Source organism: Clarias gariepinus, chromosome 2 (genome assembly GCF_024256425.1).
Source record: "Clarias gariepinus isolate MV-2021 ecotype Netherlands chromosome 2, CGAR_prim_01v2, whole genome shotgun sequence".
Taxonomy (NCBI): Eukaryota; Metazoa; Chordata; class Actinopteri; order Siluriformes; family Clariidae; genus Clarias; species Clarias gariepinus.
This window is the reverse complement of record NC_071101.1, coordinates 716,785-734,895: the sequence shown is the minus strand read 5'-3', so window position 1 is coordinate 734,895 and position 18,111 is coordinate 716,785. Positions and strand designations below refer to the sequence as shown.

The window sequence follows — 18,111 nt, the reverse complement described above, 5'->3', positions numbered from 1 at the left end:
AAAACTTGAAACTTGAAACTCTGACATGGTAAATAAGTACTCCCCATCTCCTGTGCGAAGCATCTCAAAGATCTCGTAGTCAACTGCTGCAGACGAAGTCACCGATTGTGCCCTGAGACATTTTCAGATGGCCTTGGCCGCGAGAAGGAATCAACGATCCTGTCATTTTCAGTTTCACTGAATAACAGAAAGGTACTGGATGTCAGGAACCATCATATTTTTTCCTAAATTCACTTTGACATCACTTAAACAAATGGGTGACCCAACAGACTCGCTTCTCGTGACTGTACACCACTATCCTGATGAGAAGTCGAGTGCTGGAGTGAACTAGGACGGTGTTAAACGGCACAGTGGCAGTCTGGCACCCCTACTGTACCTTATCGGTCTGACTCGGGAGCGTCCTGATGATTTGAAGCTCAATATTCTGAGGATCACATTACATGTTGTTTCACTCAGATTCCTTCATCCTAGGAGAGTTATTACAGAATATTTAAAGCCTCTTTTAAGTAAATCACCCTGTATACTTTTAAGATTTACATGTATGTGATGACATCATTCCTTATTTGATTGTCGCCATTTCGGATCTGGTTATCTTCTGGAAGATTCCAAATGAATGGTGGACAGAAAGTAGATGAACCCTTACAGATTTCTTGCTTTGCTTATGTGTCACACTTTAATCATTCAATATTAAACAAATATAAACGGAGTGAATAAAAAATGCAATTTAAAATTGTGATTTAAAAAATAATAAATTTATTGTTCCCCGTTAACATTAATGTTACACAACGTAGCCTTTGTTTGTCTTGTTAAATGGAAGTTAAAACTTCCTGCTGGTGTGATGATTATATCTCTGAAACCTCTAAAACAGGTTTTTTTTAAATATACAAAACAAACTGTCTGCTTGATATCTTGTAGTCTTCTGAATGATATCCTCATATTTCTGTCCAGTTCCTGACACCACACCCGCACAGACACAGTGTTTAAAAAAACACATCTGTACTGTTTTCACTTTAACTTAGGGTTGATTTAGGACTTCTCCAAAGTCCATTCAGTGAACCCGAACGGGCCGAACCTGCTCCATGACCATGAACCTGCTCACCACATTCAGACCTGATGTTCTCCTTTCACCTCGCTGAAGATTGTGTCCTTCAGGTATACTTGAACAATACCCATTTACATGTTAAAAATAGTACTTTCTCCACATATAATCTCAGTCATCTGTCACCCAGTTTTGTTTGTAAAAAGAGATGGCCCATTCCATTACTGTTTTATCACCTCAGATGACTTTCACCAGTGTAATTTACGGACTGTATTTCCTAAATACCTTCAGCACATAGATAAGAACACATTAGATCTTGTTGCACCATACGTCGTGCATACAGGGTGCATACTAAATGCAATTTCAAATTGTGATCGGAAAGCTAAGGTAAAGACCAAGACTTAACAATGTGCTCAAAAAATAAAAGCATGCTTACCTCTCTACCATTTACGTTTTATCATTCAGTGATATCAAAGTGTTGTCCCTGGGTGAAATACTGTTCAGACATGTCTTGCCTTCGGACTAGAAATGAGACATGTCGCTGCCAGTTCCTGAGGGGATTTGAAATAATATCGTGATCATAAAATAATGATTGAATATTAGTGTTTCTCCCTGTATGACTCGAGAATCTCAGGAATAATGGCATGACTTCAAATCATTTAGCAGCTTTTCTGCAAAGAGTCTACAATCATTTTAACAGAAGTGAAGTCTTATTATGAGACGCAAAACCTTTGTTTGCAAATATGTGGGGATCTTGTTACAGATGGCTGAGTGGATACATTTGTTCTTTGGTCTTTTATTGCTAGGTTTTCCTCATCAGGGACCCATACATCTGAATCTCTATGATAATTTGCTGCAAGATTAATTAGATTATCACACACAACATGTCTTAGTGAATGACTGTATCTTAGGCAAAATTGGTAGTCACATTTCTACAGGAGGAATGCACATGCATTGGATAAGATAAAAAGGACGTCTGCAAACACATGGCACTCAGGACGAGACGCAGCAGTTCATTTCTGTAAGACCTGTTAAAACTTAAGTCAGAATGAATGCAGTGTTTAAGAGAAATAAGGAACTGGTGTGAATTATGAGAGATTAAGTCAAGTCAAGTAGTCTATATTAACACTTTAGCCAGATACAGTTAGTACACAGTGAAACAAAACAACGTTCCTCCAAGCGCTGTATCCGGTCAGCCACAATGCTGGTGATGCACCATGCACAGGCAGGTGATGATATCCTGTAGTTGGTGATGGCTTTTATGCCATGCCACATGTGCCGTGTGTGACTGCTGTCCCTGAAGCTTTTGTGAATTCTCGGCCTGTGTGCACGCTTTGCCTATCTGATGGCCTGGAGAGTATGGCCCTTGCAAATATGAATATGAGGAAAATATGATCATATAACCCCAATATTATCATCCCTGCACTGGCTACCTGTTCAGTTTAGAATTAATTACAAAATAGTATTACTTACATGCAAGGCTTTAAATGGTTTAGCTCCCACATACCCAACCAGTCTTCTGATACGCTATAATCCACCTTAAGATCACTAAACTCGGACTTCTGGTAATTCCCAGAATTTCAAAATCTACAAAAGAGGTTAGGGCTTTTTCATATTTACATTACATTTAGGCATTTGCTCTTAGCTTCTCCAGAGTAACTTAATTTTTTTTTATCTCATTACACATCTGAGCAGTTGAGGGTTAAGGGCCGCGCTCAAGGGCCCAACAGTGGCAACTTGGTGGTTGTGGGGTTTGAACCTTGGATCTTCCGAACCGTAGTCCAATGCCTTAACCACTGAGCTACCCCTGGACTCATATTTAGCGCCAAAACTTTGGAATAGCCTTCCAGACAGTGTTCGGGGCTCAGTCACAGTTTCTCAGTTTAAAAGTGGACTCAAGACGCATCTCAAAAACAATGATCACATGACTCTGTTTGACCAATCAGCCCAACAACAATAACCACGTGTAGGCATTGTGGGAAAAAAAAATCTTAGCCGGCATCCCCGTCCCCGTATACAAACGCTTGCAAAAGAACAGCATCAGTGATGCGCTGTCTTCTCTATCTGCCAAAACAGGCAAACACTTCAGCATATGAAAACTCCACTCTTAATCTAAGGAGACATATAGTCCGTCATTTTTTAAATATATTTACGAACTGACTGGGCCGGCCACATTGACCAGCGGCCCACAGGGAGACCGCCCGGTGCTCCAGACGGCCAGTCGGCCACTGATCTATACAGTCCATCCGGAAAGTATCCACAGCGCATCACTTTTTCCACATTTTGTTATGTCATAGCCTTATTTTAAAATGGATTACATTTATTTTTTTCTTAGAATTCTACACACAACTCCCCAAAATGACAACAGGAAAAAAGTTTGCTTGTGATTTTTTGCAAATTTATTAAAAATTAAAAAAAATGAAGAAAGCACATGTACATGTGTGAAAAGGCTCGATGGAAAACAGATTAATCAACAGACTCCGGTTACCGGTAGGCGTATCATGACGCACAGTACAAACAAGTCAAGCTGAGGATTCCTGAAATTTCTCAACACACACACACACACACACACACACACACACACACACACCTTGTCATTACAGTATATAGCGCAGTAATGTATAATCCTGTGTTTCAACATCTCGATCCTGACCCCCCCCCCCCCCCCCCCCACACACACACACACAAAAAAAACTGGCAAAGTAATTTTCTGACTCTGAAGTACCTAAAGTAGAACCGTCCTGTGGTTAAATATGATAATCCTTTAATCTTACACATGAGGAAGTAGATGGATCTCATTTAGAGACCTGCCTTAGAAAGCCACAAGACTGTAAAGCACGCCCACACACACGAACACACAAACACACAGGTATAAACAGGACTTTACTGTCGGACCATCAGCTGTAATAATAAATCAGGTGAATGTCAAAATAAATCTGTTAGTAATTAATATAAGACCAGAGGAATGTGCTGAAGGGGGAAAGACACAGGGTATGAATGTGTGAATTAAGCAGTGGATCACACTCACCCTATCTCTCATGATTTATATGCTGGTCTACAGCATGCTGGTTAATACTGGTTAGTACTGGTCTGAGGCTGGTTTAGTTGGTGAAGCAGCATAACTGATGGAAGACCAGCATACTGCACGAAACCATTCACCGTACATACTGTAAGGAGAATACACTTCAGGATCGATCGTCTCCCATCACCACCAGACGGGACCGCCTCGTCGCAGATATAAATGCAGATAATCCGTTCCAGCCACCCACAAGTATTACCAATATTACCAATTTCACAACATTATAATCATATGACTGCATAGAAAAACAATCAGAACTTTTAGCAAAGACATGCAAATGAACAATTCAATAAATAGACAGTAAACCTCACTTACCGACCGCTTTAAACAGAAAGCCGCTCCGTGTTCTTCTTGATAACATGTAGCACAGCCATCTAATGGTTGGTTTTATAAAACTGCCGATCATACAGTGTTGTATACTTCACACACACACACACACACACACACAGTATGCAGGACTTGGTACTATACAGTACATTCATTCACGTACGCACCAAAATATTAGTACATTTACATTTAGGCATTTGGCAGACGCTCTTATCCAGAGCGACTTACATTTTTTTATTTCATTAGATATCTGAGCAGTTGAGGGTTAAGGGCCACGCTCAAGGGCCCAACAGTGGCAACTTGGTGGTTGTGGGGTTTGAACCTGGGATCTTCCGAACTGTAGTCCAATGCCTTAACCACTGAGCTACCCCTGGCCACTCTATAGTAGAGTATATAGTTGTAAATAGTCATGTTTCGTGCACTGCGGCGTCTGTTTCATATTTGTGTTGGTCGTGTCCTTGGGTTTTGTTAACACCAGCAGACGAGATAAGAGATCAGACTACACAAAAAAAAAAAAAAAAAAGAAATATGTAAACTCATTTTGCTTGGCTTTTCACTGACGCACACGAGTTTTGATCAGCTCCCGAAAATGCACAAACCGGCTTTATCACTCGTGTGACGAGAGGACCTGATTCAGAAGTTGAATATCCACAAGCCGGGACATTCGTATGCCAAGGGTCCACTGTACTACAAACTGAAAAGGACATACAGTAAACCCTACTGGGCCCAAAACACGTCACACACTCTTATATTTCATCTTGTGTCCAGTTCATGTGTGTAAATGATGTCTCGTGCTCCCGGAGCCGTTCTCACACACTCTGAGTCCTGGAACATGTCCCGTCCCATCAGGGGAGAAGAAACCCTCCATAGATGTGATCCTCTGGTGGTTCAGTACATTCAGGTCTTCAACTGACTTCATTTTATTGCCCTATAACGTAACTGAGTCTAGACCTGAGTAACTGATCAACCCCAGATCATAACACTGTCTCCAGAGGCTTGTACAGTGGACACTATGCATGATGGCTGAAAGACTGATGCTGTTTGTATAACGAACATTTTCTTGCTGCTCTTATTGCGTGACTAGTTTACACATCTGTGGTTTTCTCGTCTGTCTGCTCTGCTGCTTTATGAGGCTGTGGTTTAAAAAAAAAAAAAAAGAAAGAAAGAAAAAAAGGAAGGCATAATGTTCAGCTGTGATTTCCGGTTTTGCCCACAACAAGAAGATCTCACTGTAGATTTCACAGAGCTCATTTCCACAGGAATGATAAAGTGAGAAAACATGTTAATATTGAGTGGAACATATGTTTAATACGCAATGTGACATTAATAGGCCTTGGTTCAGAGATGAAATATTTAAGAGAGAGTTAATACCTTAATGATATTGATTGGCTAATGATAAGGCTACTCAAAAAACATTACTCAAATAAAAGTAAAAATCATAACATCCGATTATTATTATTATTATTTTTTTTTTTTTATTATGTAAGCAGTCAGACAAAATAATAAAATAATGTTTTTTTTTTAACATTTCCAAATAATAAAATAAATGAAATAAATGTAATGAAATAAATGAATAAAACTAATTATCTTTACAAATAAAGCTTTTGAATCAAATCCCTACTGTAAATAACATATGTGTGTTTGATCAGTGTAAACTATTTCCAGTGTAAGTGTATTTCCAAATGTCTCATCAAATAGAAAATAACATTAGAACATATACAAGAGTCTCACATTACCATAAACTGTGTCCTGCAGAACAAGAAACATATATATATGTTTTCGCCTCAGACTTATTTCCTAGTTATATATGTTTTATATAATGATTGCAACGTTAAATAAAACAGCTAAACTAACTGCAACATGTTTGGCATCACTCTGAGCACCCTGGGGCACGCCCACTCCAGCTGACTCGGCATTGCTTCAGTAAATAATTCTTGGAAGACTGATACCTTTTTACAGGAAACACTCAGTGCCAAGTCCTGCACTGCAAGAAAAGAAATAAAAACGGCATGCCCCTGTGTGTACATCCCTGAGCCCTGTCAGACATAATGTGTAGTATATAGTTGCGTATAACTGAAGTAGAATGCTTGTTATTTTGTATGTTATACGCTATTTACAATTGTTTTTGCATGTTTTTGTGATCAAATCTTTACTCGTCACTCGCACTCTAACTCAGCAACTCTAACCTAAATATAAAGGCGAGCTCGAGTGTTGAAGCGAAACGAGTAGTAAAACCACAAAGACATGTCTGTGGTATTAAATGTGTCAGTTTCTAGACTTTCACACGAACGCAGTAGCATAATGCAGGTCTAATGCAGAAGTAGGTTGTAGATGTATATACAGTATATGTGTGTTTCTGAGAATCAGAATCAGGTTTTATTCACCAAGTATGTTGACACACATAAGGAATTTGATTCAGGCTGTCTGTGACTCTTGAAGTACAGACCCACATTAAAAACTGTACAGATGTACAAAAAGATGTACAGTTTTTAATATACATATACATCTATACTTTAAAGTTCCTCTTTTTTATGCTGGAATCATGCCTGTGGTTCTCGGCCCTCACTTACTCTAGGACTCATTGCACTCTGGCATGGGAAACCCAGCATGTGTTATGATGTTAGTGGTGAAGCTCATGTGATCCTGAAGCTGATTCACTCGGCGTACTACATAACCACAGTCGCCTTGCACACAATGACTCTCTCGTTGAATTCTGCTTTGTATTAAATGAGGACTTTCTGTGTGAAACTCTGACAAATATACCTCAAAGAAGTCTGAAAGCCTGCAGTCTGCACACGTCCACACTCAGGTGCAAATCAGTGGAGTCGTCGATGGCCGATCCTGGAGCTGAGAGGTCGCAACACTACCATCTGCAACACCACAACGTGCAGTTCTCTTAAAACGATTAGCTCAGGAACAGCCTGTCAGGAATGTCTGGTTGTTGAAACATTGTGGCAGCGTTGATGTTTGAAAGCTAGACTTGTCTTAGAGCTCTTACAATATCCGTTTCGTATGACCCCATGCATCTCTGACACTGCTGGGTTTACTCGGGTCAAGCTTATGTTACTCGGCCTTTTAAAGGACACATGAAAACCCTCCTTGGTTTTAAGAGGTTTTTGAAATTGTTGGAAAATTTGCGAAGATTTTAAATGTAAAAATCAGTCAAAAACCTGTGGTGTTGTTCCATCAGCATTTAAGCATGTAGTGGTGGAACCACTGATAACATTAGACCTGTTTCTAAACCTGTTTCTGGATGTTGTTTCATACAGCTAAAGTCTTATTTACATGCACACGGTATTCCCGAGGTGTTCCAGTCTGCTTTTATAGCTCCCCCAGCACTTCATTATGCACTCAAAGGTTTTTAATGGTCCTTTAATAACTACCGATCTCACAGCCGTATTTAAACCTGTTATATATTTCTGATCATACTTGACAGGCAGACGTTTCGCTGTTGGTCTTGGGGACTCAGCATTCTCCTCAGCAGCTCTCACATGTGAGGTCCCTCAAGGGTCTATGCTCTGGCCAAGTTTAGATTCTGCTATTCTTAGTTTACGCACTGTTATTGAGATTCGTTATTAAGAATTAGTATTCTTTGTCATGTAGATGATATTAAAATGTATATTCCTTTGAAACAGATGGATACAAACAGTTTAACAATACTTTTGGAATGTCAAAATGTCCATAAACTGAAGTGCTGGTATTCGGACCCTGTGCTGACCCTTTCATAGAGACGTGTTCCCTTAAATCAAATTCAACAACAACTGTTAGAAACCTGAGTGTTTTACTGCACAATGATTATAAACTTGATAAGCAAATCAATTCTGCAATAAAATAAGTTTTTTTTTTTAAATAAAATAAGTTTTTCAGCTAAGGCAATTGTCCAAGATCAAGCCATTTAAACAGAAAATGAACATTTAATAATAATAATAACAATAATAATATTAATTCTACTTATAAGTGCCTTACCAGCACCCAAGGGCACTTTACATAAAACATAAATAGTAAAAAACAAAACACAGCAATTAATAACTAATTGAGAACAAAATCAATAAAAACTTGTAGATTATTTGATGGACAAATTTAAACAAAATAAAATGAGTCAATCAGTGATTGGTCGAAGTCAAATTACAAATATAAGTAATAAATACATAAATATATAAATAATTTAACATTTACGGTATTTTTTATTGTTTTATTGTGTTAAGGTTGTTTATTACTGATATTTTTATTATTACTGTTATATAAGGTATATTATAACTTTTGTTGTTGTTGGTCTTTCGGCTGCTCCTGACAAGGGCTCGCCACAGCGGAATACCCAGTCCGCACTACAACTCGGCACAGGTTTTACGCCGGGTGCCCTTCCTGACGCAACCCTCCCATTTTATCCGGGCAGGGAGTTTTATTTTATATTTCTTTGGTGTCTTATTAATAGTCTGAGATTTAATTGTGTGCATTATATATGTAAAGTATAAAACTGTACAGCACTTTGGTCCACTTTGTCGATTTTAAATGTGCTCTATAAACAAATCTTATGAGTTATAAAATTATTGAACCAACATTGACTATTAAACATCGGAATAATTTCAAACAAATTACCCTGATACAGTGTTGCTAATATGACTTTAAAACAGAATTTATTAATATTTTCACACTTAAATATACAATAGAAATGTATACTGTTGTGTTTATCCGGTTCTCCACTTGGGATTTCTGAACTGCTGTGAATGCTAAGATCAGTAAATTCTGTAGTTTAAGGATTGTATTTGCAACGTTGTTTCAGAATCATTTAATTAAAGCCGTTCTGACTTTCACAAACAACATTGTTCAGGTGTAGTGTTCTGCACGGTTGTTGTTGCAACCTAATTACAACTTTCTGTGGTGTGTGTGTGTGTAGCTAATGTTGGAGATGAACAGTGAATTATAAGTAGTAGTTAGGACACTAGTTTGGATGAACTCAGAATCTCTTTCAGGAAGAAATAATTAACAGAAACAGAAGAAGAATCACACAGCGTGCACAGTTTCAGAGTGGATATATGTGTATATTTATAAAACTATTTATTTACAAATGGAATCACTGAGGCTAGAGAGAGAGAGAAAATGTGTGTGTGTGTGTGTGTGTTTATGGTTCCTGATCCCTGCTTGCTCTGTATAACTAATCCAGACACTGCAAGCGCTGTGTGTGTGTGTGTGTGTGTGTGTGTGTGTGTGTATTATGTCCTCCGTCTGTATCTGATGATGGGGTTGGTAGGTGTGTGTATCATAGTGGTGTAGTTCACAGTGGGGAAATATCCGTCTACCAGCTCGAACTCGAACAAACGTAACAATGTCGACCAAATGGTTTTAATCTGCACGTAGGCGAAGTTCTCGCCAATGCACCGGTGACGACCTGTCAACAAAAACAGACAAACAAACAATCAACAAACATGATGGTTAAAAATGCCTGTCTGTGTTCTCTCTGTCTCACTTCATAAGTCAATGGACATTGACTTGACATTTTAACTGTAGAGCACATGGAGACCTGCTTCTGTACAACCATGTGCTTCCGTGGCAACAGTAAAAAAACAAAAAAAACTCATATGGGTGTGATGGTCAGGGGTCCACCTTCACCCCTCACCTTCACCCCTCTGCTTGGACGATATCGTGATATATTGCGATACAATGTTTCATTCTCAGCTACATAAATTCGACCACACTCAGTCTCAGCACTGTGTGTGTGTGTGTGTGTGTGTGTTAACCCCCATGACTGAGCCCACCTGCTCCAAACGGCACATAGGCGAATTTCTCTCCGGAGGCGGGGTTGTCCCCGAGGTACCGGTCGGGGTCAAAATCCAGTCGCCGATCCCAGGAGTCCTGAAGGCGATGGTTTACTGTGGGCGAGACACACACCTGATGTCCTGGAGGGATGGTGTACTCTCCAACTTTCTGCACCAGAGAGAGAAAGACATACAGAAGTTAGGGTTCTACGGAGGCGCCTGAAACCTGCCAGGTGTACGTACGGTGCATACCTGAGGAGTTCGAGCCATTCTCATCATGGTCATGATGGGGGGGCGGAGCCTCAGAGTTTCCTTCAGACAGCCTTCCAGCACGGTCAGCTCCTTCAGCTACACAACACCAAATCATCACGTTAGACATAGCAAACAAAGTAAGATAAGTTTCCACTCAATACACATACGCCGGTTTATTAGCGATAACATCCATCCCCACTCTCCGCTGTCCATAATAACCCTCCCCTCACCATGACGTACTGTTTCGCATCACTAAACAGAAGGAAAGCTGACACGCTACATGGATCAGGTTTCATTATTGTGTGAAAACACTCCAGGCCACACCACAATTCTGTGGAAGTGATCTTTTAACTATTTTTAAGTCAACAAGACCAGGGATCGTATCTCTCAGAAACAGTTCCCACTACGCTTAAAGTATCAAACACTGGTCATAAACGGCGGGAAGACTTTTCACGGGGTACTGGGCCGCTGCCTGACCTGTTCGTAGGTGATGGGCGGCAGGCTTTCTCCACACACTTGCTTCTGTTCGCTGTAGCAGCGTTTCTGCAGCTCAGAGTCCCGCGCCAGGAAGAACCCCAGCCATGCGCTGGTGGTGGACGAAGTGTGCTGACCGGCCAACAAGAGGCCGATCAACATCCCGGAAATCTCATCGTCGTTCAGAGAACGCCCGTCTCTACGGAGAGACAGGCAGGTTGAGGAGAGGCGTGACGGAGTGTACTGTGTGTGTATAAAAATGAGTGACGAGTGAGGAGCCATACTTGTACGTGGCGTCTATAAGCGTCTGCAGGATGTCGTCCTGCTTCTTGGCGCTCTGCCGGCGCTTCTCGATCACTTTGTAAAAGATTTGTTTGATCTCTCTGTGTGCACGGTCCCTCTGCCTACAAACAGATAGAAACTTTTTAAGTCTGAGGTTCAGTCCAACATTTACTACATCCAGACTCATTACTGGTATCCCTCAAGGCTCAATGGTTGACCCACTACTATTTTCCCTCTGACTTTATTCTACTAACCCAAGTTCAAATCTCAAAATCAAATTTTATTTGTCACACACAGTCATACACAGTACAATATGCAGTGAAATGCTTATACGACCGCTAGTGACCTTAAAATAAAAGACTATTATTAGAAAATAATTATGAAAAGGAAAATAGAAGTAAATATAACTAAGAAAGAATAAAATATTTGTAGAATACAAAATATACAATATCTGAAAAAATACAGGTCCTTCTCAAAAAATTAGCATATTGTGATATAGTTCATTATTTTCTGTAATGTACTGATAAACATTAGAATTTCATATATTTTCAGATTCATTACCCACAACTGAAGTAGTTCAAGCCTTTTAATTGTTTTAATATTGATGATTTTGGCATACAGCTCAAAAAAACCCAAAATTCCTATCTCAAAAAATTAGCATATTTAATCCGACCAATAAAAGAAAAGTGTTTTTAATACAAAAAAGGTCAACCTTCAAATAATTATGTTCAGTTATGCACTCAATACTTGGTCGGGAACCCTTTGCAGAAATGACTGCTTCAATGCGGCGTGGCATGGAGGCAATCAGCCTGTGGCACTGCTGAGGTGTTATGGAGGCCCAGGATGCTTCGATAGCGGCCTTAAGCTCATCCAGAGCTCTTTACAATATCCCACAGATTCTCTATGGGGTTCAGGTCAGGAGAGTTGGCAGGCCAATTGAGCACAGTAATACCATGGTCAGTAAACCATTTACCAGTGGTTTTGGCACTGTGAGCAGGTGCCAGGTTGTGCTGAAAAATGAAATCTTCATCTCCAAAAAGCTTTTCAGCAGATGGAAGCATGAAGTGCTCCACAGTGGACCAACACCAGGAGCTGACATGGCACTCCAGACCATCACTGACTGTGGGTACTTGACACTTCAGGCATTTTGGCATTTCCCTCTCCCCAGTCTTCCTCCAGACTCTGGCACCTTGATTTTCGAATGACATGCAAAATTTGCTTTCAGCCGAAAAAAGTACTTTGGACCACTGAGCAACAGTCCAGTGCTGCTTCTCTGTAGCCCAGGTCAGGCGCTTCTGCCGCTGTTTCTGGTTCAAAAGTGGCTTGACCTGGGGAATGCGGCACCTGTAGCCCATTTCCTGCACACGCCTGTACACGGTGGCTCTGGATGTTTCTACTCCAGACTCAGTCCACTGCTTCCGCAGGTCCCCCAAGGTCTGGAATCGGTCCTTCTCCACAATCTTCCTCAGGGTCCGGTCACCTCTTCTCGTTGTGCAGCGTTTTCTGCCACACTTTTTCCTTCCCACAGACTGAGGTGCCTTGATACAGCACTCTGGGAACAGCCTATTCGTTCAGAAATTTCTTTCTGTGTCTCACCCTCTTGCTTGAGGGTGTCAATGATGGCCTTCTGGACAGCAGTCAGGTCGGCAGTCTTACCCATGATTGCGGTTTTGAGTAATGAACCAGGCTGGGAGTTTTTAAAAGCCTCAGGAATCTTTTGCAGGTGTTTAGAGTTAATTAGTTGATTCAGATGATTAGGTTAATAGCTCGTTTAGAGAACCTTTTTATGATATGCTAATTTTTTGAAATAGGAATTTTGGGTTTTCACGAGCTAAAAACCCAAAATGAAAAAAGCTGAAAACAGATAATCACTTTTCAAATGCATAAAAATGTTGAAATCGCTTGTGTTACCATCCTCAACCCAACCCTTGGATTATGAAGGTTTCAGAAGGTGTTTGTTCAGTTCTTTTGTGCAATCTCAGGCTTGCACCACCTGCTCTCTCTTACTGCAAATATCACCCACATGCCGGAATAAACCTTCTTTGTATTTTAATAGGTAAAGGTGTGTTTACGCACAGCTGGAGGGCAGAGAAAACCGAGAAGTTATAATAGCCCAACCCTCCTAAGCCTCAACAATCTAATAATAACACGGAATCCTATATAATAAAAAGGAGCGTGACCAAGCCCTGCGTTATTATCTGCAGCAAAGAATGCCGATCTTGTGTCACCCAATGGAGTCGTGACAACTCATCGTTAACAATGGACGGCTCCGTGCAGTACCTGAAGCTAGGCAAAGGCACCCACTGAGGTAACAGCCACGCAGCGTGGGTAAACCCTCCATCGAGGTCGGTGTAGAGCTGAGCAACACTTTCTGTGAGAACGCTGCGGATCTCCACGCCGTGCAGGCAGCGACTCGCCGTCAGGATGATTAGCTCGCTCAGACCCTCGAACAGATCTGCAATGTAATAGGGGGGAGCATGAAAATCATAAAAGGGGCAACGAGACGGGAAGAAGGAGCAGAAAGGAAAGTGAAATTTATTGGGAAACAGGTTCGTTTGGTCCCTGAGGCTGTGTTCATTCTCATTGATGCTAGCAGTGCCACCCTGTGGGGAATCTCTAGCATAACAGCAAAAAAAATTCATCTGATTTCCAGGTTCAAAATAAAACAGAAACCAAAAGCTAAGTGTGTGTGTGTGTGTGTGTTGTATCTTACTTTTTTCCCCACTATCCCCCCAGCGGGTGAAATACTGCCTTGTTTCTTCTTCAATGAGCTGGACGTGCTGCTTAAAGCGAGCCACATTTAGTCCCGTCTTCAACAACTTCTTCTGCTCCAGGAACACCTGCACGCACACACATCTAAATATTGTCATCCTGTATGCTGTATGTGCTCCCCAATCATTCACAATCATACTCCTTTTTCCTTTCATCCTTCCTTCTCCACCCCTTAATTAATTTATCTCAATTATATAAATCGCTGTATTTCTTTCAGGAGGTGCACAGCAGTGGCGTACGTGGTTCGGGACGTCGTAGGCGACTCCTTTGCCGAACACTGGTGTGGTCAGGTGTGAATAAACGTCCTCGGCGTTCAGGTCCTCGTTTTTGCTGTTGAACATCAGAGCGGACGCTTCGCTCCCCACCAGGTAGGTGAAGGTCTTCCCCACCATGGTAAAGCTGAACACAGGGCCGTACTGAAAACATCAACATCAAACAGAGAAGATACCAAACCAGGACAAGGCATTAATTAAGGCACCAGACTGTTTACACAGTACTTTTAATGTGAACGTTATATAACTTTAAAACTAATGTAAGGAGTGTAACTCTGATGGAACTTTAAAGCCTTACACCAAATTACTTTGATTGAACCATCAGAGGGTTGAGTAAAAGTACAGTTTGGTCCTATTTAGGGACAAGAATCACCAGGAATCACCCACTACAATATAACCACAATGTTATAAATGTCCTGATGCAAAATGAAACTTTTTTTGTAAATCATATAATCCTACAGCGCCACCTGTAGGATCATGGAGCAATGGCAAAATTTTGCCACCCTAAATGTAAACATATACAAAATAAAAATGCATAAAAAATATATTTTGAAGTCAGTGTGGTGATACCTAAATCACCACATGATATTTAACTGGAACTATTTTTTCTCTCATCTTCACTCGTTTTGTTTATTACAGGGTTCCTTCTAGCAATAGTTAACTATGCGACTTATATACAAAATATAGATGAGTCCTGCGGGGGGTCATACCCTGTGTTCTGGACCCTACGCTCCCAGGACCCTGTGGTCCCAGATTCATATGGTCCCCAGAATTATATGGCATGTAATGGGATCATGACGAATGTTCCGATGTTCCCATGGGCGATAGAGCACATAAAAAGAAACCTGAACAAGATGTTCCCCAACTTGTTTGATTTGATTGAATTCTTTCTTGAGACCTCCAGAATCATATAAAATGATAATTACTTTTGTTGTGTTTCAGTACTTTTATAGTCGTGTTCCAGTCAAATAAACTGGAAAATGTTCAGGGAATATTTAATCTTGAAATGGGTCGCATATGTCTCGGACAGAATCAGAGAGTTCATGTGAACGTAGTGCTTTGGGAAAACCCTGACCTGTAGTCCAGTTACACTCTGGTATTTTGGACTAATTCTTTTTTGTCTTTGGGCTGTTCCCTTTCAGGGGTCGCCACAGAGAATCATCTGCCTCCATCTAACCCTATCCTCTGCATCCTCTTCTCTCACACCAACTAACTTCATGTCCTCTCTCACTGCATCCATAAATCTCCTCTTTGGTCTTCCTCTAGACCTCCTGCCTGGCAGTTCCAACCTCAGCATCCTTCTACCGATATATTCACCATCTCTCCTCTGAACATGTCCAAACCACCTCAATCTGGCCTCTCTGACTTTTGGACTAATTATTTAATATAATTTGATATGAGATCATATTTTAGTCTCCCTGAAGCTCTGATGAGGATGAGGACACGTCACCTTCTCGTAGGCGTTCTCCAGAAATTCAATGGGACTTTTCCCGAAAGCGATGGCGTGACCCAGGAACGGCAAACTGGATGGGATGTATGGGGGATATTTCTGTGGAAAGGAAATACATTTATTTGTTTATTATTGTTATTAATTTATTATTTATTATTATTATTATTATTATTATTATTACATTCCTGTTCATGCACAGTTAGCATCTGCAGAGCTAGTTAGGTCTGACACTAAAACAGTAAAATATTTAGCACTAAATATGAGGTTATTGTTAAACTATAAATACTCAAACTATTAATCTGAGGAAGGTTTATTAAAAGAAAATGTCCCTTGCACTAGTCAATAAGTCATCATGTGTCATTAATCTTTAACAAACACTGTGCTGCATTAAAATGTCAGGATGTGTGTAATGTGCATTTAGTTACAACTTTCATTTATTTTGTTGTTTTCTTACACTTTACACAACTTTTATCTGCATGTTCTAATACATTTTGTTGATCAATAAATGCATTTTCAATATTTTTTATTAATAACTACACTAATGTAATTTCATTATTTTTTATATCAACCCAATTTTTATGAATGAAGAACAAAACAAAATATGAAATATATGAAAAACAAAACTGGATTTAAGTTCAGTTTAAGTGTAATGAAGTGTTAGCTTAGCATAGTCATTCAGTCATGACCAACAACCTGATTACACACAGATCATTAAATCTACTTTAATCAGAATCTCAGCTGGATGTATTTACTCTTCACACACACACACACACACACACACACAACAACAACAACAACAACTTAAAAATCATGTATTTTTCAGCATCTATTTAGTTTGTTGGTTTAGTTTTGTGTAATAACTCATCTATTAAGGTAATTAACAATTACATTAAAGTATTTTCATTAAAAATAGTTTAATGCGATGACAATTTTAATTGATGAAAAACAAAACTAAATATCGAAACATATTTAAAAACTGAACGAGTATTTAAGTTTAGTTTAACTGCGATGAGGCGTTAGCTTAGCATAGTCGTATGAGTATTAAATCTGAGGAGACTGAACCATGGCTTCCACACGGGTGTTCAGTGATGACCAACAACACTGTCAGTCTTCTACACAAATAGTGAACCTGATTACAAACAGATCATCTACTCTGATCAATAACTAATAAAATGTTGACATTATTCCCGGATGTATTAACTGTGATCTTTGCTGTTTTTATGGCAGACAAACACAAGGACTGCTCCGTTTCCACGGTAACGCGCACGGCCGCGCTGCCCGGGAGCGCGCACGCCTGTACTCACGTGTCCGTGCTGTTTTCTCTCCGCCTGCAGCCTGAGTGCCCGTGTGGAGAGGTACGCCACGGTGAGGGTGACCGCGGAGGCGGCGAGGATGGCGAAGCTCAGGTGTTCGCTCATGATCCTCTCCGCTGCGCGCTCCATCAGCCCGCTGCTAGCCTCTAAAACCCCCATGTTTATGATGATGGTGAAGCGCGGTGTCCGATCCGCTGCACGGTTGAGTTTAAATCTTACATCTCCATCGCTACACACAACCAGACGCAAATCGGAGCTTGGCCCGCCCCCGTCTGACAGCACACACGCTTCCAATTGGCCGAAGCCTTCAGTCCATCACGTAGCTCCACGCGACCTTGCGCCCTGATTGGTCAACGCGCTGTGAACTGACGGTCTGCCTATATGACGTCACCCGGCTCGTTCCACCGCTCCTGCGTGCTGATTGGTCCGTCCTGTTTGCGCTTACTGTATACGTATATATAAACCACGAGCGCGCAGCTAAAGTGCTATTAACACTCAAATTAAAGTTAATCCGAGCCGTGTATAGAGTTTATTCTTATATAAACATTAGATAAAGTCATGAGAAAAAACACCAGCTGGATATACATTTATAATGAATTTATTTTAAAAATAAAAAACAGGTCTTTTCCAGCGTCCATGTTTGTTTGTTTGTTTGTTCATGGTTATTCATTCAGCACATATAAAATAATAACTCATCCTCTTTAAAAAATTATATAGGTTTAGTTTATTATTGTCGTTAACATGTTAAACATGAAAGAACGAAATTTGTTTCCGAGAACCAGCATCCAACATTAAAACATTAATCTCAGAACTGCTACTATTATTATTATTATTATTATTATTATTATTATTATTATTATTATCATTATTAATGTCATAATAATAACATTCTCATATACATAGTAAAACCTAAGCATATAATAATAAATAATAAAGTAAATACCACACGGCATGTTTAGAAAATGCAGATTTAAGTTAGTGAGTTGCACCTCAGCCTTGTCTATATATATATATATATATATATATATATATATATATATATATATATATATAAACACACACACACACTGTATATATTCAGTGAGAGAACTTCTATAA

General features: G+C 40.1%; 1 protein-coding gene across 1 annotated transcript; it reads right to left on the bottom strand.

The window, feature by feature from the left end:
- Nucleotides 1-9,062: 9,062 nt before the first annotated feature.
- LOC128542896 (lanosterol 14-alpha demethylase) lies at nt 9,063-17,250 on the bottom strand. The gene is made up of 10 exons (XM_053513059.1): nt 17,005-17,250; nt 15,701-15,799; nt 14,218-14,394; nt 13,920-14,046; nt 13,487-13,661; nt 11,209-11,328; nt 10,928-11,123; nt 10,451-10,546; nt 10,199-10,367; nt 9,063-9,831 (listed from the first exon to the last, which is right to left on the bottom strand). The coding sequence occupies exons 1-10, from the start codon at nt 17,170-17,172 to the stop codon at nt 9,656-9,658; spliced, it is 1,503 nt and encodes a 500-aa protein (XP_053369034.1). The 5' UTR covers nt 17,173-17,250; the 3' UTR covers nt 9,063-9,655.
- Nucleotides 17,251-18,111: the final 861 nt, after the last annotated feature.